Genomic DNA, 22,526 nt, shown 5'->3' with positions numbered 1-22,526 from the left:
TCCCTTCACGGGCAGGGACAAATATTTATATAGTAAAAGGTGAAAACATAACCCGACAATGGCCAACAAAGTGACATCAAATTAGAGTATTAATTAATTAAATAAAATACAATTAACTAATAAAAAGAAATAAAGGGGAACGAGTACTATCATGGCAAGTTGGACCTCTCCATCACGATCTTCTCCAAAATTGGAAAAAAAAAATTAAAGAAAAGAAAATAAACAAACAAACAAATGAAAAGCCTATGATTATGATTCAATGTGTGTTTCGCAAGGAATATACCAAACTTTTTGAGTCTTAACAATACATATATAGTGTTCACACACTTTACACTTATATATAAGTAGTGTGCAACAACTAATATGTATTATATATAGTTAACCTATCCCTCTCTTCTTTGCAATATATAATTAGAAGATAGCTCTCACACTTAGAGTGAAGCTAGCTAGCCATAGCTAAGAAGCAAGATGGGTTCTAAGAAAGAGGGTGAGGTGATGAAATCAAAAGAGGGAGGTTCAATAAGCATAATTTTGAGATATGGTGATTGGATTGATATAATTCTAATGTTGATGGGTGCTTTGGGAGCTATAGGAGATGGAATGTCAACAAATGTTTTGCTTCTCTTTGCTAGCCGTATCATGAACAGCTTAGGTGGCAGTAATGATAATAATAGTGAGACTTCCATGTCTGAAGTTGAAAAGGTAAGGTTGCTATATACTTGACCTAATTTGACTATAGTTCATTAATTCTTTAGTTCACTTTTTTTTCCTACTTGTTCAAAAGAAGAAAAAAACTTGGTTCACTTTCTAGTTCTTCCTCTAATGAGACTCTGATAATTTTCCATTTTTTTTAATGTTTTTGGTTTATTATTTACAGTGCAGCTTATATTTTGTGTACCTGGGATTGGTGGCTTTGGTGGTGGCATTCATGGGTAATCTAAATTCAAAGTTTTCTTTTTTGTTTTATCTTTTTGAGGTCAAAGATGTGAAATTTTAACAAGTATATTTGTATTGCTAAAAAAAAAAAAAAAGTATATTTGTAATCCTTTTAATTCCATTTTTCTTGTTATAAAAAGTGTGGCAGGTCTTACCAGTTGTAGCAGTGTGTGTACCTAGCTAGGAGACATGTACTGTATATCCTTAACAGTTTTTACATGTTTGTTTGACATGTTAGGTTATTTGAAAAAGGTTATTTGAAGAATGAAACCCTAAAAGGGTTTTTTTTTCCTCATAAAAAACATAATTACTAACGAATAAACCTACAAAGTTAGACTTCTATATTTTGTTATATAGGAGTATAAAGGGTACTTTAAACCCTTACAATTTAAAAAGAAAAAAAAAATAGCTTAGGGTCATGATAACTTGTATCCTTAGGGCACATGCGAACTTATGCCCTTAGGACACATGTTAAAGATTCTATAAATGGATTCACTAAATTAATTTAGGCCAAATACCTCCCCGGGTCCTTTAAGTTTCATGTTTGTTTCAGATAGATCCTTTAAGTTTTTAAGGTTTCAGATAGGTCCTTTAAGTTTCGAGTTTGCTTCGGATAGGTCCTTTAAGTTTCTAAGGTTTCAGATAGGTCCTTTAAGTTTCGAGTTTGTTTCAGATAGGTCCTTTCTATCAACCTCCGTTAAGCTAAAGTTGATCTGTCCGTCGAAACAAACTCGAAACTTAAAGGACCTATCTGAAACTTTAGAAACTTAAAGGACCTATCTGAAACAAACGTGAAACTTAAAGGGCCTCGGGAGGTATTTGGCCATTAATTTATCAAACTTCTAGGTAAAAATAAAACAAAAAATTAATCATATTTAGATGTACCTAGAAACAATATTGTTAGATCTTGAGACTGATAAATTTCAGTAAATTTATTGAATTTATTTTTGCAGAAGGATACTGTTGGAGCAAAACAAGTGAGAGGCAGGTGTTGAGAATTCGCTACAATTATATGGAAGCTGTTCTTAGACAAGAAGTTGGGTTTTTTGATTCAGAAGAAACAAATACTTCTGAAATCATTGATAGCATATCAAAAGATACTTCTCTTATACAAGAAGTTTTAAGTGAAAAGGTCTACTTTATTTTCTTTCATCTTTCTTCACCTTAGGTACCTAAGGATACAACATTTTAAGTCATAGTTTGCTGTTTTTTCAACTTTGATATTGACTCTTTCGGGTAAAAAATCATAATGGATAATACACAATGACACAATACTATTTTTAATTAATATTCGAAAATTTCAATTAAGATAATGTAACAAAAAATGATATGCTATAAACTCAAACATTACTTGTAGTAAAATTAAAAAAGAAATGGTTGAAACTCGTGAAAAAACGCTATAGCAAAATAACTTACCCGAACAGCTATATAAACTCATACGTTATAAGCTAGTGGTTTGACCATGTCAAGCAGAGCCGTTATAAAAAAAATCGGATAAACAATATTGAATTTTTTTTGTTGTATAAATTGAGTATCTCTGCGCGCACAAACTCTCTTTAAGAGTTTTAACGTTGCTGCATGTGCAAGGCTGGATTCGAACTCAAGACCTTGATTAAGCTAAAAGAGACTCGTACTATCTCATTTAAGCGCTCTAGGGGTATATTGAAAATATTTTGAAATAGCACTGAAAATTAGAGAAAAAACTATTTAATAAACTGGCCATTTTTAATCAAAACTATATTCAACATTTTCTGTGTACATATATAGTATCATCTATTCTTTAATTAATTTAACCTTTCAATTTTGATTTCACACAGGTGCCTTTATTTTTGATGCAATCATCATCATTCATATCAGGGATTGCCTTTGCAACATACTTCTCATGGAGATTAGCATTAGTAGCATTTCCAACTCTTCTTTTGCTAATAATCCCTGGCATGATATATGGAAAATATCTCATCTATTTATCAAAATCATCAATGAAAGAATATGGCAAAGCCAATGCAATTGTACAACAAGCCCTAAGTTCAATAAAAACAGTGTATTCATTCACTGCTGAAAAGAGAATAATGGAGAGATATTCAGATATTTTAGATAGAACTTCAAAGCTTGGAATTAAACAAGGTATAGCTAAAGGTCTTGCTGTTGGAAGCACAGGTTTATCTTTTGCAATTTGGGCTTTTCTTGCTTGGTATGGAAGTCATTTGGTTATGTATAAAGGTGAAAGTGGTGGAAGAATCTATGCTGCTGGAATTTCCTTCATAATGAGTGGATTGTAAGTATATATGTTTTCTTCTATCTCTATCTCTTTTCATTTTGTTATTTTACTTTGATTTCAAAATACCTTTTTTTACCAAAGCAAACTTAACTGATATCATTAATTAAAATAGCGTCAATATAAGGAGGACAAATCTCAAAAACATGGCGATTAGGGCAAGAACATGTTACCCTAACAATCATACTAGCAGCCATGTTCGCTTGGCGTCTAACAAACTACATCTTAAAGTTGAAAAATAAAGCTAACATAGACTTAATTGTAGATTGATTTCAAAATACTTATTTAATTTCAATTTGCTAATAATAGGCATAATTTTAGCAGTATAATTTGACTTTTCTAGAGGAATAGATTCATTTTAAAAAATAAAGTGTAGAATCAAAGCTATTGATTAAAAAATAAATCATTGAAATTGTGACAAAGTAGATACCACACATCATTGAAATTTGATGTATTGAGGCCTACATCAAATTTTATAAATATGACATTGACAAAAAAATTAGATGTCGGTTTTAATGCTAGCTCATAATTCTATTTTTCTTTGTCCTTAATTAAAAAAATATGTTGTTATATTTTAATTTTTTTGTTTGAATCTTGGATTGGCCTTGCTCAAGGTAGGGTGAAGTTTAAGGCAAAGTCTTAGATATGAATAATACTACATGTAACCAAAAAAATATATGGATAATACTACAAGAGACATTGTGAAAATAATTTTTGGTTTCACTTTATTCATTCATTAAAGTACATTTCATTACTTTAACGTAGTTAAATCCTTTTTAGTACATTTTAGTGACCCGTGCAATTTAGTAGCATAGTGTTTGAATCATGATTATAATCCATTAAACTAAAATAAGGACACAAAAGTTCATGTAATAATGATCTATAAGGACACAAAAGTTCATGTAATAATGATCTAATTGAGTCAAAATTACAGGTTATATCTAACATAAAGTAGTCAACTTTACTTGGCTTTATTTCCTTCCTTTTATAGTTACCCATTGGCATTATTTTCTTTAGGGAAAAGGGTGTTGAAAAATAATTAGTTAAGATTAATGGAATCAAATCGTTTCAAAAAAGTTTTGATCTTTTTCTTTTTCATTATGGTGGCATATATTTTACTAACTCAAAAATCAAAATGATCAATTTGAGGATATACTGTTGGCATGCCTTTTGCCAAAAAGACCTTCCAAAGAAGTCGAGTTGACATCAATGGGCATTATTATATGTTAGAAATTTAAAGAAAATGCTTTAAAAACAGTAAGTAAAGAATATAGAAAATGTTGTGATAAAAAAAAAAAGTGTAGAGAAAGAATAGAATATATTAAGCGAAAAAGAATATATTTTTTCATACTTTTATACACAGTTTCTCATCAAAGTAGTCTGCCTCTCTCTTTATGATGATGTATATGTATTAGGAGGAAGCCATGTATTATGTATATGATGGATAATTTTATCCATAGTACTTCTTTCGGTCTAAAATATAAGCGATAAGAAAAAATGAAAGTCTTAAATATAAGCAAAAATCAACTTCAAAGTAGTTTGTCCCTCTCTCTTTATGATGATATTATTCTAATTTTAACCTTAAATTAAATATTGATTCATTTTCTAAATTCATTGATAAATGTAGTATTATATACTTCTCAAGAAATATACAATTGAAAATTGTGTGTTTTTTTTCATCAATTAATCTAATTAACCCACTCTTTAAAAAAAATCGATTACAAACAAGACCATGGGGAGTATATAAATTTTTTAACTTTTCTAATTATTAGTTTTTTTTGACAATCATTAATGGAATATATTAACCACAAAACAAGCAACCCCACTGTGGGGTAGCACTTGGGTGACATAATGTCACCGTGACATTAAATCTGGACCACACAACATACATTGTCATTTGCATCTGGGCCACACAACACATCCATGAGTACATTTGTGTGGCCCAGATTTTAATGTCACGGTGACATTATGTCACCGAAGTATTTTCCCAAAGGTGTGACAAAGGAAATTACTAATATAATTAGTTTTTTTTTATAATTATTAGTAGTTGGATTAGCACAAGTTTCAAAACAAAATTACTATTTTAAACTTCTTAATATGTACAAATTCGTACATGATAAAAAAACTTTTATAAGTTTATCTCATTATAAAAATATGAAGAAAACCTAGTTTTTACACATTACACAATTCATTTTAAGTAATATATTATCGATATAAATAAGAAAATATCAATAATATCACTATTAAACCCTCTTCATACCGGTTGAGTCATGTCATCTGGTTAGGGAGCTTGTTTTGTGTCTTAGCTAGTGTTCAGTTGTTTTGTTGCTTTTCATTCCGTTGTTGTGTTTGTAATTCTGTGTTGAGGTCTATCCTTACACTACTTGTGCAGGTTAGACGTTTTTTAATTTAATATATTTTACTTTGTATTCTTTAAAAAAAAATCACTATTAAATCACTATTTAATTAATATATGTAAGTTCATATATTACCTTCTTTTTTCACATATATTACTTTTTAATCAAGAGAAGTTATGCGACATGCACAACTTCATGTATACATTTTTAATCAAGAGAATTTTTCCTTACACCAATTAATCTTTCACATTTTTTTTTTGGTACAATATAATATACTTTTTTTTCCAAGTGCTTTGTTATGTTTTTCCATTCTAATAATTGAATTATGCTGAATTATTTAGATCCTTGGGAGTGGTACTTCCAGATTTGAAGTACTTCACAGAAGTATCAATAGCTGCATCAAGAATTTTTGCTCTGATTGATAGAACACCAGAAATTGATAGTGAAGACACAACAAAAGGAATTATATTAGAAACCATAAGTGGCAAATTAGATTTTGAACATGTGAAATTCACATACCCTTCACGTCAAGAAAGTGTTGTACTAAGTGATTTTAATCTCAAAATTGAACCTGGAAAAACTGTTGCCCTAGTTGGTGCAAGTGGAAGTGGTAAATCAACAGCAATAGCATTAGTACAAAGATTTTATGATGCAAATGAAGGTGTTGTTAAGGTTGATGGTTTTGATATAAAGAGTTTGCAATTGAAATGGATTAGAGGGAAAATGGGACTTGTGAGTCAAGAACATGCTATGTTTGGAACATCTATTAAGGAAAATATTATGTTTGGGAAAAATGATGCTACTATGGATGAAATTGTTGCTGCTTCTACTGCTGCTAATGCTCATAATTTCATTAGGCAGCTTCCTGAAGGTTATGAAACTAAGGTAAGTTATATAATTAGTCTCAACTCTAATGTTTATTTATTTGGAAATTTATTGGGGTCAATTTGAAAATTTTGGAAACTTTGAGGGTCAAAATGCAAACGTTGAAAAATTATAACATTGAAGAATTTGAAATTCTTAGCTTTTAGGTGTCATTTGAAATTCTCTAAATTAAACTTGAACAAAATACTTTATAAATTTCCATCATTTTGAAAATTCTTCAAATTATTATGCAAACAATGAAATTCACATCAAAATATTTGAATTTCCTCAAAACATTACATTACCTCGAAACATTATCTCATCCAAACACACTCTTAGACAACAACGGAAACTAATCTTGATATGTAACATTTTCAACCGTTATTGTGTATGATTAGATTGATGGTGAATTTGACGGAATCAAGTGTGTCACCATAATTTTGATAAAAAATACATTTTGAAGCTTCAACAAAGTTACGGTACTAATGTGATTTCCTTTAACTCATCGTAACTATAAACATGCATGTGGTGTGTGTTGGATTATATGGTCACAAAATTGATTTTGGATATAGGTTAATTCAATAAAATATGATTTATGTTAAAATCAAATTTAAAGGAAAAACCACTAAATCTCAACTTCAAATTCTACTATAAATATTGAAATATGTAAAAATCAATTTTAGGTATTTTTGGTCACAGAAACTGTATTTTTTTTTATTTTTTAAGAAGGTCACAGAAACTGTATTATATTTTTATTTTTTACTTTTAATAATAATAATACTATTTAAATTTAACTTTTATTTAATCATGTAGTTAAGGGCTCAGAATTTTTTTACATCAATCATTCATAACATATGAATCTAATGATTTAATTGATTGTAAACTAGATTGGAGAAAGAGGTGCACTTCTTTCAGGAGGACAAAAGCAAAGAATAGCCATTGCAAGAGCTATCATAAAAAATCCAGTGATTCTTCTACTTGATGAAGCAACTAGTGCACTTGACTCTGAATCTGAATTATTGGTCCAAAATGCCCTTGATCAAGCCTCCATGGGGAGGACTACTTTGGTATGTTCAATCATCCATTTTTTTTGAAAAGATTTTTTTAATATCATAAGTTTTTCTGAAAAATTTTATTCAAAAATATGAATTTTATATATGAGTTGACTTAAAAAGAAGGATCAAAAGTTGTGATTGAAAATTTTATAGGGACTAAAAGTCGAAGGAAAATTTTAGAGGGACTAAAACGAAAAATTGATATATTTATAGGGACCAAAATCATATTTAACTCTAGTATATATTAGCAAATCTGTACATTAAGAGGTATTATACATGCTTTCAATTGTTGATTACTTAGGTCATGATTGGATAAATAGTTTAATTAAGAACTTATACTAAAAGCGCCTATCATATTAGTGTATATGAACCTGTTTAGATTGACTTATTTGAACTTACCTACCGACATAAGTATTTGTGAGACTATTTGTGAAAGTTTATGGAAACAGCGTATGACAAGTCCATAAGTTGTTTTCGGCTTATTTGCATAAGATCTCCATGATAGTTTATGAAAACAACTTATATGAATGCAGGTTGACTTTATTTCATCTTCTTTTATTTTGTTTGTTTCGGAGGTAATTCTATTCATCTTCTTTTATTTTGTTTGTTTCGGAGGTAATTCTATTCGAGACACTTATACATAATCATTTATATGATAGGCACTCATGCTATAAGACTATTTCTATAGCACAAGATAAAATAAAGTCAAATTGATTTTGTATAAGCTGTTTTCATAAGTTATCTTGGAGAGCTTATGGAAATAAGCTGAAAACATGGACATATATTATTAGCTGTTTTTCCGATAAGCTTTGCCAACCAGTCTTACAAATGCTTCTGCAAGTAGATAAACTCAAATAAGTCAAAACCGGCCTTCAATATCATAGTGAATGACCAAAATTTACTTACAAGTTACAACTTATAATTAATTCCTAACAAGGCACTGTTGAACTTGAACAGGTTGTTGCTCACAAGCTATCAACAATTAGAAATGCAGACCTAATAGCAGTTGTGAGTAATGGTTGCATCATTGAAAGTGGCACACACAATGAACTCATCAACACACCAAATGGACACTATGCAAAATTAGCAAAATTACAAACACAATTAAGCATTAATGATGATCAAGATCAAAATCAAGAACAAAACATTCTTCTTTCTGCAGCAAGAAGTAGTGCAGGTAGAACAAGCACTGCAAGATCAAGCCCTTTAATCTTTCCAAAATCACCATTACCTAATGATATAATCATATCTCAAGTATCTCATTCTCATCCATCACCTTCATTTTCAAGGCTTCTTTTCTTGAATTCTCCTGAATGGAAACAAGGTCTAATTGGAACACTTTCAGCTATGGCCAATGGTTCGATTCAACCTTTATATGCATTAACAATTGGTGGCATGATTTCGGCTTTTTTCGCTAAAAGTCATCAAGAAATGAAACACAGAATCATGAACTATTCATTGATTTTCACTGCTTTGTCGGTTGCTTCTATTGCACTCAATCTCTTTCAACACTACAATTTTGCTTATATGGGAGCAAAGTTAACAAAAAGGATAAGATTGTGTATGCTGGAAAAGATATTAACCTTTGAAACTGCTTGGTTTGATGAGGAAAAAAACTCTAGTGGTGCATTATGTTCAAGGTTGAGTAACGAAGCTTCGATGGTGAAATCGCTCGTTGCTGATAGAGTTTGTTTACTTGTTCAAACAGCTTCAGCCGTGACAATCGCGATGATCATAGGACTTGTAGTTGCTTGGAAGCTGGCTCTTGTTATGATTGCGGTTCAACCACTAACGATACTTTGTTTTTATACGCGAAAAGTTTTGCTTTCTACACTTTCAACTAAATTCGTTAAAGCGCAGAATCAAAGCACGCAGATCGCGGTTGAGGCGGTTTACAATCACAGAATTGTAACTTCTTTTGGAAGCATCACAAAAGTTTTGAGACTGTTCGACGAGGCGCAAGAGGCACCGAGGATGGAAGCTAGGAAGAAAGCTTGGCTAGCTGGCATTGGTATGGGATCTGCTCAGTGTTTAACTTTCATGTGTTGGGCTTTGGATTTTTGGTATGGTGGTAAATTGGTGGAAAAGAGAGAAATTTCTTCAGGTGATGTGTTCAAAACATTTTTTGTTTTGGTGAGTACTGGAAAAGTTATAGCTGAAGCTGGTAGCATGACTTCTGATCTTGCTAAAAGCTCAACAGCAGTGGCATCAGTTTTTGAAATTCTTGATAGACAATCACTCATTCCTAAGGTATGTATCTAGCTCGTTTAATTTTGATAAACTGTCAGTGTAAAAAGTTTTATACTATCAACAAATCACAATCAATTATATGTGTGACTTTGTTCATAGTATAAAACTTATCGACCATTACTATAGTTCTGGTGTATAAGAGGCCGAAAAATAACAAATGTTAAACATTATCGACCAAAGGTTTATCCATTTTATGCAAATTAGTCTTTAAATCGGTCACAAAATCATTCAAATCCAGATACCGATTTAGAAAAATCGATCACTAATTTGCGCTTTTATTATCAATTAATAGCTTATTAATGCCTTGATGTTGAAGTTACCAATTAGTAAATTTGTTATTTGTTTGATTAGGCTGGAGAAGAAGCTAATGGAATCAAGTTGGAAAAGCTAAGTGGAAAAATAGAGTTAAAGAATGTCGATTTTTCATATCCAAGTAGGGCAAAAACACCGATTTTGCGCAAGTTTTGCTTGGAAGTAAGACCAGGAAAAAGTGTTGGACTAGTTGGAAAAAGTGGATGTGGAAAATCAACAGTGATTGCATTAATACAAAGATTCTATGATGTTGAAAGAGGATCAGTGAAAGTTGATAATGTGGATTTAAGGGAGTTAGATATTCATTGGTATAGACAACATACTGCATTGGTAAGTCAAGAACCTGTGATATATTCTGGTAGCATACGTGACAATATTTTGTTTGGAAAACAAGATGCAAGTGAAAATGAAGTTGTTGAGGCTGCTAGATCTGCAAATGCTCATGATTTCATATCGTAAGTTTTCTCTTCACGTATTTTTTTTTTTTTTTTATGATTAGGAATCAAACTCAATACCCTAGAGGTTACAACACTCACACATTGCGTACCAATCACTTGCGCTTGAATCTGGTAGTTCCTCTCTACATATATAGTATCGTTGTATGTGACTTTTGTTTGTGAAAAACGGACATAAATTGAAACGGAGTTATAGTAGTGGAGGGTTTTACTATTGAAAAAAGAAAACCTAGCCACTTTGTTCTCGAGGACGCTAACACATTGTTGTCATACCTTGTTGTATTTGGGGCGTTCTCTCTCTCACATTGTCATACCAAGTTCGTTGGTTGGTTTGATCCTGATTGAACCAATTGAACCATGACCTGAAAGTCTCACTGATTTCATTTTTGATCCGATTTTTAAAATATCGATATGAACCAACTCAAAGTAACTAAACATGTAGGCATTGTTTCCATGCATCATAATATATCTGACCACTAATAAGAAACTTTAAGTAATACTAGTAATTACTGAATCTTGAAATCAATACTTAACCTATTCATGACTTCATGCTATAATTTATTGAATAAGATTGTATTATCAAGAAGATAAATTAGTAACTAGAATGATGCTAACTAACATTATTATGATTAATGCTGAATTAAAAATTTGCACATTTTCAATTTTGGTGATACAGATCATTGAAAGATGGATATGAAACTGAATGTGGAGAAAGGGGGGTTCAATTATCAGGAGGACAAAAGCAAAGAATAGCAATTGCAAGGGCTATACTTAGAAATCCAATCATACTTCTACTGGATGAAGCAACAAGTGCTTTGGATGTGCAATCAGAACAAGTTGTGCAAGAAGCATTGGATAGGATTATGGTAGGAAGAACTACAATTGTTGTGGCACATAGGCTTAACACAATTAAGGAACTTGACTCAATTGCTTATGTGTTAGAAGGGAAGATTGTGGAACAAGGAAGCTATTCTCAGCTTAAGCACAAGAGAGGTGCTTTTTTCAACCTTGCCAATCATCAAATTCAAACTTAGTTAATGTAGATTAACTAAGTGTAAACATTGAGGACGTATAATAATATTAATATCCTAAGTTTTTATTATGTTGTTGTTTTCCAAGTACACCTAAGATGAATTGGATTTGAGGTCCTCCATTCGAACATGGAATCACATAGTTGTTTGTAGTAAGCGATCTTGACTGTTCGATTAAAATTAGATGTCTATGTTTGAATCGGCTTAAACTAAAGTGTGAAAAGTAAACTAAATTGGACGGCTAAAAACTATTATGCATACAGCAACAATGGAGAATCCATTTTTGACCTATATATATATATATATACTACACCAGAAACTCGTCAGTGTTTTTGTGAACACGCATCAACAAATATTTTAGAAAAACTCAAGAAAATTAAAACACATTGATAATTCATTATCTATATTTTCTTACATTGATAATAATGTGAGGTTGTTTAGAAATCTTTCTTTTGGCATAAGAAAGAATTTTCAGAACTGAGTGGAATTGAATGAACAAATGAATAATTTTATAGAAAGATATTGAAAATGGATTAAATTAGAGAGAAGAATCCTGCTCTTTACCCAAATGATTTCGCTCATTCCCAAAGTAAAAGACCAAACTGCCCCTACGCATGTTAAGTTACGCTAGTACAAATATTAACGCATGTTAACATGCGTTACGTAGGTTAACATGCGTTAGTGTTATTTGTTGAAAAGCATTGCGCATGTTAACATGCGCTGGTGTTATTTGTAAAAAAAAAAAATAACGCATGTTAACATACGTTAGTGTAATGGAGTGCGTGAGTTAAGTCACGTTGCCATTTGCACTGGTGTGAGTTAACTCACGTTCATAGCAGAAACAGAAACTGCATGCATGCATGCATGCAGTAACATCAGACTTTTGAAAAGTCTAGAAAGACCTGTAATCACGCCACATTCATAACTTAACCAAATTACGCCAGTTTAAGAAGTTTATCGGATAATACGACATAATTGATCAAAATTAATTAAAAACATCGTTTTTCTCACAATCACATAATCACACATAAACGATCCAAACGGTCCAAATTTCACAAATACGCCGGTAATGACTCGTAATAATTTAAACACACTTAATGACACGTAAACTATCCAAAATAATTCTTTTCATATATTTATATAATATTAGTTACATATTGGCCATAAATATCAAAATTACACAATAGGCCACCAAAAAATATGTCGGGGTGTAATACCACCAAAAAATAGGACGAACACCCACCGACCCAAAAGTGTCATAACCTATCTAACTAGACTAGTGATAGTGCATAATCTCCATCTTCATCCATGACTTCGTTCTCTTGCTTTGGCTTTTCCGGGGTGTCCAAAGTAATAGGATTGTGCTCATTTGTTGGTTTCTTTGGCGGCTTTGTATTCACCACTCCTCTCACATTGCATCGTCATGTATGGCGCTATTGTATTAGATTTATCTATAGAAATAGTAAATCCCGCCCTAGCCGCTTGTCGACGAACCCAACCAAGCAATTCTTCTCGATCTTTCCATCTCTCGTTTGTTGTAAAAAATGAACCGGTGTTTTCTTCAATAACACGAACACCGGTAGGTACCGGTTTAGGCTTCTCTTCAAAGTTATCGGTAGGTACCGGGTTTGCTTGATTGTGAAGTATGTGAGCTTCAACTTGAAAAGGGATTTTCACTTTAAACTTCACATCATTGGGTGGTTTGCCTACGCCGGAAGCTTCACCGGAAGCTTTGTTTTTGCCCGGTTTGGGCTCAACGCCATCCTCCGCCACATGTTCCACCATGCCACTCAATGTCTACTCAATAAAAAAAATACAAAGAAAAAAATAAATAAATGACTTGTGCGGCAAGCAAAGCAAGTAAAAAAAAGTGGCGCAAAATTTCAAAATCTGGGCAACATACTAGCGTGAGTTAACTTGCGCTAGTGTTATCTTCCTACGCAAGTTAACTTAGCAGTGCTCTTCACAATTTTTTCCATCACGCCACATATAAAGGTATTGTATGTATTGAATATAAGTCCTTTAAAGTTTGGTCCTTTATAAAATGCGTTTCGTTGAAATGAGGAGTATGACTATTGTTTAGTTAAATACCATCATCACCTTGATTACCAAACAATATGAGACTTTTATATATACCAGAACACTATTGTCGTCAAAGTTTATTTTTAATACAATTTTTTTTTTTTGTATAATAGAATATGTAAAATATATATATAGGACATAGATATAATAATTTCTAGGGATGGCAAAGCGGGCAGGCCCGCCCCGTTTAGGCCCGCCCCGTCTAAGCCCGCTAAAAACGAGACGAGACGAGCCGAGTCAAAATTAGTGACCGAGTCCAAAATCTCACCCCGCCCCGTTTAGTGGCGGACTTGCGAGTTGGCGGGCCGGCCCATCAAACAAAAAACTTTTTTTGATTTTTTTTTTACAACTTAATTGTTACAAAAAAAACTATGTTGCTTTTATAATTAAAAAAATATAAAAGAATAGGTGGCAAATAAATTTGTGAAAAACAAGATAATTAACAAATTATCGAATTCAACATTATAATTAATAGCAAAATAAGTCAAATGTGCAACATAAAACAAATCATAAAATAAATCCAACAACCAAATTAAATTCAAAAGGATAAAATAAGTCTCAAAATAAATAAACTCAACAACCAAGATAAATCGAAAAACATAAAATAAGTTCCAAAATAAATCCAACAACCAAAATAAATCCAAAAGCATAAAATAAGTCTCAACATAAACTAAACAACCAAGATAAATCCAAAAGCATAAAACAAGTCTCAAAATAATCGCAGCAACAACATAATTCTTTTATTAAGTCAATCAACTCCAAGTCAATCATCATCTAAATTATGAATATATGGTGCACCTCCTCCTCCTCCTGTTGTCGTCGTAACATAATTGTTTCCAACGAGTTAAGCGGACCGCCCCGTGCCCGTCCCGCTTTTCAACGAGACGAGCCGAGCCGAGCCAACTATAAAAAGCGAGTTCAAAACTTCGACTCAACCCGCCAAAAATAACGAGCCAAACGGGCCGGCCCGGCGGGTCAAGCCCGTTTTGCCACCCCTAATAATTTCGGATAAAAGTTTATCGATATAAAAATAAAAATCTTGGTATTTAAAATAAAAATATATTATCAGTAGATTGACTATTTTACAAGAAACAATACCCCGAGGGTTAACAAAAAAGAAATAATATTCGGAGGTTCTTGGTTCAAATCACACTAATATTTTTAAATTAAAGATGAGTAAATGTAAATCTTTTCATAAATGCTCTTTAAGTCTAAAATCTTCCATATCTTATACTAGAGAATCAACTAACCCTTCACCCTAAATATTTAATATATACGTCAAATTACTTTCTTCTGTTTATTTTGTTCCCTTAAAAAAAAACTACGCTTTTTTTAAAGAAAAAAAAAACGCAGTTTATTTTGTTTGCATTCACATTTCTATTTCTTTTCAATTTCCTTTAAAAGTCTTTGCCTTACTCAAACTTTTACTTTGACAAAAATTCAATCACATGTATGGTTGTCCAGAATAGTCCAAGATCTCTCATTCACACTGATCAAACATTTATTTATATTCTGATTTGGCAAACTTCACAATTAACAACAAATCACTTCTTTCAAAAAAAAATTAACAACAAATTTAAGAAGAAAAACAATACTTAAACAAATGACTCTTATCCAAAATGGTATGATCTAAATAAAAAGGATAGAAATCTCAATCAAAAAAAAGGTATAAATCTTTAAAAAGTCGAGAATAAACAAGTTTGAAGTTACCAATTTTTTACTGTGAAATCATTTACCATTATCTAAACAAATTGTTGATAAGTATCATTTACCATTATAGTTATAGTTTTGTTTTTTATTTTCTTCTCAAATTGCACTATTGATTTTTAGAAAAAATCAATAAAAACCAATAATGCAATTTAAGAAGAAAATAAAAAACAAAAATATAATAAATTATATCCAAACCGGTATGACCCAATTAGTAAGTCGTTTAATTTCATTAAATATATGGTCATTGGTTTGGTATCACATTATGTATATCAGGATGTAGGTTGTATCAAAAAGATTATGTACTTGTCTTATTATTATGCTATGTATCAAAATAATATTATGATGTTTATTATCCCGTGCACATCAAACACGTATTATGATAATCGATTATACGTCCACATCACATTTTATCCTATCCAATTTTATACCATATCCTCTATATATTATTTTTTTTTTGGTCAAAATATGGTTTACCCTCAAAATTAAAGAACCTCATTCCAACCTTCAAAAAGAAAAGAACCTTATTCCAAGAAACCCTTAAGTACTTGACTCATTGACTCAAAAAAATAATCTGAAATACTTGACTAAGAACCTTGAATATACTCTAAAGTCTCCATATATTTTCTCAGCATTTGCCACGAAGATGACACTGAAAAATATGTAACCAAGGGACGCCGCCTAATCTAACAAATAAAACTCATTAAAAAAACAAATCTCTAACAATTTGTTTGCGGTCCAAATTAATCTCTGACATTTTTAAAACAGATAACAAATAAATAAAAAACATTCCTTCAAAAAAAAATATTGGAGATTAATTTGTATATTATTTTTTTTGTCAATGAGTAAATAAAAAATAATCTCTAACAATTTGTATAATTTTTAGACACCGTTTTTTTCTATTTGCTTTTAAGAAACCTAACAATTAAACTTAATTGGTTAATGAGCTTCACCAAGGACGTATCGTTCAGAAAAATCGAGTTAAATCAAACAATTCCTGCTTTACGGTTGAACTCTAGATTACCGGCATCCTTTTTTTAAAAACCGCTGGATTAACACCAAAAAAAAAAAATTGTCCAAAAAATTATCAAAAATGGTTGTTGTCTAACAAAATTGGGTTTTAATTCATGAAACTATATATTAAAAAAATAAATGCAATTATGAATGGTGGCAAATGTTGCGGGGTGTTTGTGCAAATGGTACACACACACACATATATATATATAAGCAAAGAAACACAACAACACCACCATTCACTAGTTTGTGTTTGTAATTCAAAGTGGTTTTAAGGTCATCTTTTTTCTTCATTCTTCTTCAATTTCCAAAACATAACATGGGAAAACAGAGCAAAGAAACAGAATCCCCTGTTTCTGACCCAACAAAATTCTCTATCCTCAATCTCATCGACCTTTCAAATCCAAACATAAACCAATCCGTTAATTTACTCAAACAGGTTTGTTTCAATCATCCTTTTCAATATTTCATTCTCAAAAAACAACATGGGTCAATTAAATTTACTCTGTTTTTTACTCTGTTTTTGTTTTGTTGTAATTAACATTAATTTTTTGTGTTTTTTTAAGGCATGTTTGGATTCTGGTTTTTTCTATGTTGTAAACCATGGAATTAGTGAGGAATTCATGGATGAGGTTTTTGAACAGAGTAAGAAATTTTTCACCCTTCCTTTGAAGGAAAAGATGAAGATTTTGAGAAATGAAAAACATAGAGGATATACCCCTGTTCTTGATGAGTTACTTGATCCTGAAAATCAACTTCATGGTAACACTCTTTTGATTTTATTGCATGTGTTTATCGAGATAGATTCAATTTAATTTGTGTGCACTATAGGTGTAAAATTGTTTTACACATGCATTTAACGATATGTTGCCGCATTATTTAACGTGCTTAAAAGCACATGAATTGTTATCTTCATTCATTGATGCAGCAACACGTCATTGGACTAATGTGTAAATTAACTTTACACTGTCAGTGTATAAAAATTAAACTTTTACCGATTAAAATTTCACTGTTTATTTTTTGGAAAAATAATCTCAAACTTTTTGTTATTTTGACTGGTTTTTCAAGTAGGGGATTACAAAGAGGGGTATTATATTGGAGTTGAAGTAGATGAAGATGACCCAGAATCAGATAAACCCTTTTATGGGCCTAATAAATGGCCTGCACCAGGTAAAGAGTTAAAAAAAAATTACCTTTAAGAGTAAAAATCTGATTTTTATGAAATTAGTATTTTATTTGGTTTTATTATTTTATTAATTTTTTCTGTACTTTATTGTTGTGTAGATACTCTTCCAGGGTGGAGGGAGACTATGGAAAAGTTTCATAAAGAGGCATTGTAAGTATTATGTGTCAATCATGTTATTTTTCTGTAAAAATATTAAGATGCAATATGTAGCAGCGACACTTTAAATTGAAGGGGTGTATGGTTTTCACTCGTGTCGGTGTCAGACATGACAATGACATGTGTGCTTACATTTAATTACTCCATTTTTGCAAATTATTGGGGCTGTCGACGTGTCAATGTTGTGACCTATGCCTTGTGTCGGTGCTTCATAGGATGCAGCATGCAACTTTTCTACTGTTTTGATCATTTGTGTTTCAAATTGGAAGTGAGTTACCAACTTATAGTACTTTATAGGAAAAACTGATTGTCTTACATGAACCATGTGTTTGGTTTCAACATACAATGATTTCATTTGAGTCCTTGTCTTGTGTCCATTGTGCTTCATATTACTATTAGGGTTTGAAAAACGGTTGACTACCACACTAGTCAATATTATTTTTAGGGTTTTTAAAATGGTCGAAGACCACACTTGTAGCCGTGACGTCGATGTTTTGTTTTTTTCTGCAACTGCATTGGAAACACAATAGCAACCTCATCAACCTGATTTGATTGCAATTTTTCTTGTAACAATCAAGGATAGTGACGTGGCTGCAACGATGATTTAAACCTTGATTGTTCATTTGGAATCAACTTGTGTATTATGATTAATATTTTTGTCTAGAAGAAAAGAACTTCACATATTTGTCATGTTTTCTGATTTTTATTTTCGCCATTTGTTTTATTTGCGGAATCCAGAGAAGTGGGGAAAGCAGTTGGAAAGATAATAGCCCTTGCACTTGATTTAGATGCTGATTTTTTCGATAAGCCGGAAATGCTGGGAGAGCCAATTGCGACTCTACGTTTGCTGCACTATGGAGGTATTGAATCAGTGATCTTGGTGTCTTGTAGTACTTTGTACAATTATAAAGGAAGACAAGTTATATAGCTGTGTTCATCTTTTTGTTTGAAGGTCAAGTATCGGATCCCTTGAAAGGATTATTCGGAGCTGGAGCTCATACTGACTATGGTTTAATTACGCTGTTAGCAACCGATCATGTCTCTGGTCTTCAAGTAAGGATCTGTATGATATTTCATTCAAGATTATAAATATCTGCTGTAATTCATTAAGAATCTCTCAAGCACCGACACTGACATAGACACAGAACACGGCATTGACACTAACACATCGGCACCAATAATACTTTGAGAGAATGGAAGTGATTGAATGTAACCACATATGTAGGTGTCGTGTCAGTATTAAATACTGACATGAGTCGAACATTAGACTCGTCTTCAATGTGAAATGTCCGTACTAGATAGTTAAGAATATTTTTCTTTTATTGCAGATATGCAAGGATAGGGATGCTAAACCTCAGAAATGGGAGGATGTGGCACCATTGAAAGGGTTAGTCCTTTTGTCTTTGTAGCTTTTATAGGTTACAAAAAGGTGTTGCAGTATTGCATGCTAGCAGTAATGAAAATGCTTCATTCATTTTCATCCGAACCTTTTGACTCATGAGCTCATTTTTAAAAAAATTCAAGACATCTGATTGTTCCTTCAAGAACATTTTTTTTTCTCGATTTGTTTACGTTACTGTCATAGCTTGGCTTTTTTGTATTCAATTGTCATTCATAAAAAAAATATATTACGGGATCATGTGACAAGTCATACCGTCGGTTCAACAGCATCAAAGTACACCATAGGACCAAACAATTCATCAAAATTACAATTATCTGCATAAGCTAGTATATTTCTACAACTTATAAGTTTTTTAGTTTTTTCACCCTGTTCTCCCGAGCTACTTACACTATTTATCTGGTTGCATTTGTTGCAGGGCATTTGTAGTGAATCTTGGTGACATGCTTGAGCGTTGGAGCAACGGTGTTTTCAAGTAAGAAATCTGTCTCACCTTTTGGTTTTCTGCGCTTAATTGAGGCAGGCATATTTCTTTCCTTGGAGGAATTTATAAGACAAATCAATAACTTTTAAAAAAAGGTCGTTTTGTGTGATGCTCAGGCACCGGTCGGTGGTATCGCCGCATTGTTGTTATACAGCACTAAAACAACCAGACTAACGCTTACATTTACACCTAATAATGATAATGATATTTGTTCTTGTTTGTCATAAAGGAAATATTGAAATTATTAAAGTAGTTATACCATCACTCCATCAGTTATGTTATAGAATTTAGTTTACTTAAAAATTTGTCGGTATTTTCTACTACACTAATTGTTGTGAGAGGGTCCTTGATGATAGACTTGGCTCTTAATGATTTAATGGAAATTTACGTGCCTCTGGTTGATCAAATTCGAATATTTGCTAGAATTATTTGGTATCTATGTCTTCTCTAAGCTGCTAGAATTAAAATTGTAAGCTACAATTGAAGTAGAGAGTGTACTTATCATATTAGTATTTTCATGTGCTATTATGAGACTTTAGTTTCTCTGTGGTATTCTTCTATCATTGACATTCCAGAAACAAGTCACAAGACATAAACATGATAGATAAATACAAATCTAAATACAACATGTGTATCTTTTCATTTAAATTTTATATTTTGTGTAATCAACAATTTGATTTGCATTTATTTTTAGGTCCACACTGCACCGAGTTCTAGGAAATGGTCAAGAGAGATATTCGGTAAGCCTCGGATCTTTTTTCTGGTTCAACATTTTCCTCTTTCGATTTTGATTCTTAATTTTCGTTTCACATTAATTGTCGTTTTAAGTTTCTTAACACAGATTAAGAAAAACAATATATAGCTTTATAATTTAGTAAATTATCCCTATTAATTGTTGGCGTATCTCAATGTTGGTTCCTTTTACAGATTGCATACTTTTTGGAGCCTAGTCATGATTGTCTCGTGGAGTGCCTACCAACCTGCAAATCAGACACTAACCCTCCCAAGTGAGTTAATAATGACATCTAAAATTTAACACCCTATTATATGCCATGAAGTTAATACCTTAGTCAGATATCATTCCTTGCTATCAAAACATTGTTTTTTCGGTTAAGACGGTATATTTAAAATTTGTGATTGCGGTCATATCATGGTTGCAACTTGCAATTACATAGTGATTTCTGAAATTGCTATAAATGCGATCGACGTGAATGTAGTCTTAACCGCATTGTGATTTCGAAAAATCTTTGTAACCTTAATGTTGCAGCCGCAATTGTGGTTTTGTATATCATATACATAAAATGCGTGAAGTTACATTACTAAGACGAGTTTATCTTTATGTTGTTGCAGATATCCTCCTATCTTATGCCGCGACTACCTCAGCCAGCGCTACAATGATACTCATGCTGATTTGAAAATTTACAAGAAACAACAATCATAAGTAGAACTAGTCCAGTGTTTGGAGCTGAGCAGCCTAGAGAATTTTATTTCTTAGCTTTATTAATTTCTTTAAGCTTTTTTAATTGCATAATGTTTTAGGAATAACAGCACCATATGTTTGTTATATTATAGAGGAAAAATAATATTTTTAGGAGGGAGGGAGGGTTAGCTATTCAGTTTAGTACTTACTGTTGTTGAACTTGAATCTAAAAGAAAAGCATATATGAAAATGCATGGTTTTAATCCTATTCATCCCAGCATTATTAAATTACAGCCTTGTAGTTTTTGGTCTAGAATACTCTTAGATTGTGTGGCACACAATATGCATGTAAGATATTCAGGTTAATTAAACATATGGTCTGAGACAACTCAGGATTGAGTCCAGTGGAATTGTATAGTCTCTCATAATGTGGCGAACTAAGGTTTGAATACCGATTAAGAGAGATGCTTATATTTAATGTCGATTAAGAGAGATGGTCATATTTAATATTGACCGTATCTCGAGTATGATTACTTTCCATGTGATCTTTAGCTCGATAGGAAAAAAACATGTGATATTTAGCTCGTGTGATTTTTTTTTTGGCGTAAACAATGTATATAACGCACTCAATTGCAAAGACTAATTCATCAAATTTTTTGGGATCCAAATGGGCAACAAACTCTTAGTTTTAACGTTGTTGCATGCCCAAAGTTGGATTCGAACACATGGTCCTGGTTAAGTTAGAAGAGATGTGTGTCATCTCATCTAAAGCTCTTGGATTTCATATGAATATTTGTTGGAATTTGTTAACTGTTTTAATGAATCTCATTTACCTCATAATATTAATCTTGTTAAATTTTTAGAATTAAGTTTGGAAGAATTAATTTAAAAGTAAAAATGTTTGAAAAGTTAATTTGTATTTTTTTAAAAAAAATATTTTGACAATTGATTTTAAAAAGTATTTATTAAACCAATAAAAATAATCTTTTTTGTATCAAAAATAATCTTTTGAAGTACCATGAGTGATATATTTTTATATTTCTAAAATTTTATGAATTTTATATTAAATCTTGTTTACAAAAAAAAAAAAAAATACTTCTTGGAACAACAAAACATATAAAATTTGGTAAGCAAGTTGCAGGAATGCATGATCACATCTGAGCATCCATTCCATTATGGCTGGCTAGCAAGTTGAACTTTACTTTTTCAATAATAATAACTTCCAAGACTTTGGCAATAAGTCAGACAATTGTTCAACTTGTAGTTGGGAATCACTGTTCTTGGTCAATACTCCCTTCAACAAATTTGACTTACTTCCTATATGATTATGTTCAGCAAAACTGAATTTCTTTTTCTTTATTTTATTTTTTTTCCAATAGAAATAGTGAATTGAAATGTCAATTTACAATCTTAAGTGAGCATCTTGGTAGATTTTCTGTTGAAAAACATGACATCCGTGAAAAAAAGTAGAGAGAAAACTATTAACATCTTATAAATGAAGTAAAAGTGTACATCAAAGTCTATTATAAACATTCACTAATTA

The 22,526-nt window shown here is 31.6% G+C and overlaps 3 protein-coding genes across 4 annotated transcripts; 2 read left to right on the top strand and 1 right to left on the bottom strand.

The window, feature by feature from the left end:
- The first annotated feature begins 427 nt into the window (after positions 1-427).
- LOC146918533 (putative ABC transporter B family member 8) lies at positions 428-11,606 on the top strand. The gene is made up of 9 exons (XM_085720172.1): positions 428-702; positions 878-932; positions 1,890-2,068; positions 2,754-3,211; positions 5,910-6,453; positions 7,320-7,499; positions 8,445-9,737; positions 10,089-10,504; positions 11,181-11,606. The coding sequence occupies exons 1-9, from the start codon at positions 469-471 to the stop codon at positions 11,536-11,538; spliced, it is 3,717 nt and encodes a 1,238-aa protein (XP_085576298.1). The 5' UTR covers positions 428-468; the 3' UTR covers positions 11,539-11,606.
- Positions 11,607-12,900: 1,294 nt separating this feature from the next.
- On the bottom strand, positions 12,901-13,320 carry LOC146918532 (uncharacterized). Its single transcript, XM_085722067.1, has one exon. The coding sequence runs from the start codon at positions 13,318-13,320 to the stop codon at positions 12,901-12,903; it is 420 nt and encodes a 139-aa protein (XP_085578193.1).
- A 3,252-nt stretch (positions 13,321-16,572) lies between these two features.
- LOC146918531 (kihadalactone A synthase LFS-like) lies at positions 16,573-21,251 on the top strand. Of its 2 annotated transcripts, none has more exons than XM_085720169.1 (11): positions 16,573-16,777; positions 16,905-17,100; positions 17,410-17,508; positions 17,623-17,674; positions 18,419-18,540; positions 18,633-18,733; positions 19,009-19,067; positions 19,498-19,554; positions 20,258-20,303; positions 20,491-20,570; positions 20,914-21,251. In XM_085720169.1, the coding sequence occupies exons 1-11, from the start codon at positions 16,658-16,660 to the stop codon at positions 21,002-21,004; spliced, it is 1,023 nt and encodes a 340-aa protein (XP_085576295.1). In that variant the 5' UTR covers positions 16,573-16,657; the 3' UTR covers positions 21,005-21,251. The 2 variants fall into 2 exon arrangements, with proteins under 2 accessions (XP_085576295.1, XP_085576294.1); XM_085720168.1 differs by having other exon boundaries at positions 17,407-17,508.
- The last annotated feature ends 1,275 nt before the right edge of the window (positions 21,252-22,526 follow it).

Source organism: Medicago sativa, chromosome 6, assembly GCF_051527215.1.
Source record: "Medicago sativa cultivar Bolivia chromosome 6, Bolivia_mono, whole genome shotgun sequence".
Classification (NCBI taxonomy): Eukaryota; Viridiplantae; Streptophyta; class Magnoliopsida; order Fabales; family Fabaceae; genus Medicago; species Medicago sativa.
The sequence above is the reverse complement of the archived record's forward strand: the minus strand, read 5'-3'. Positions and strand labels throughout refer to the sequence as shown.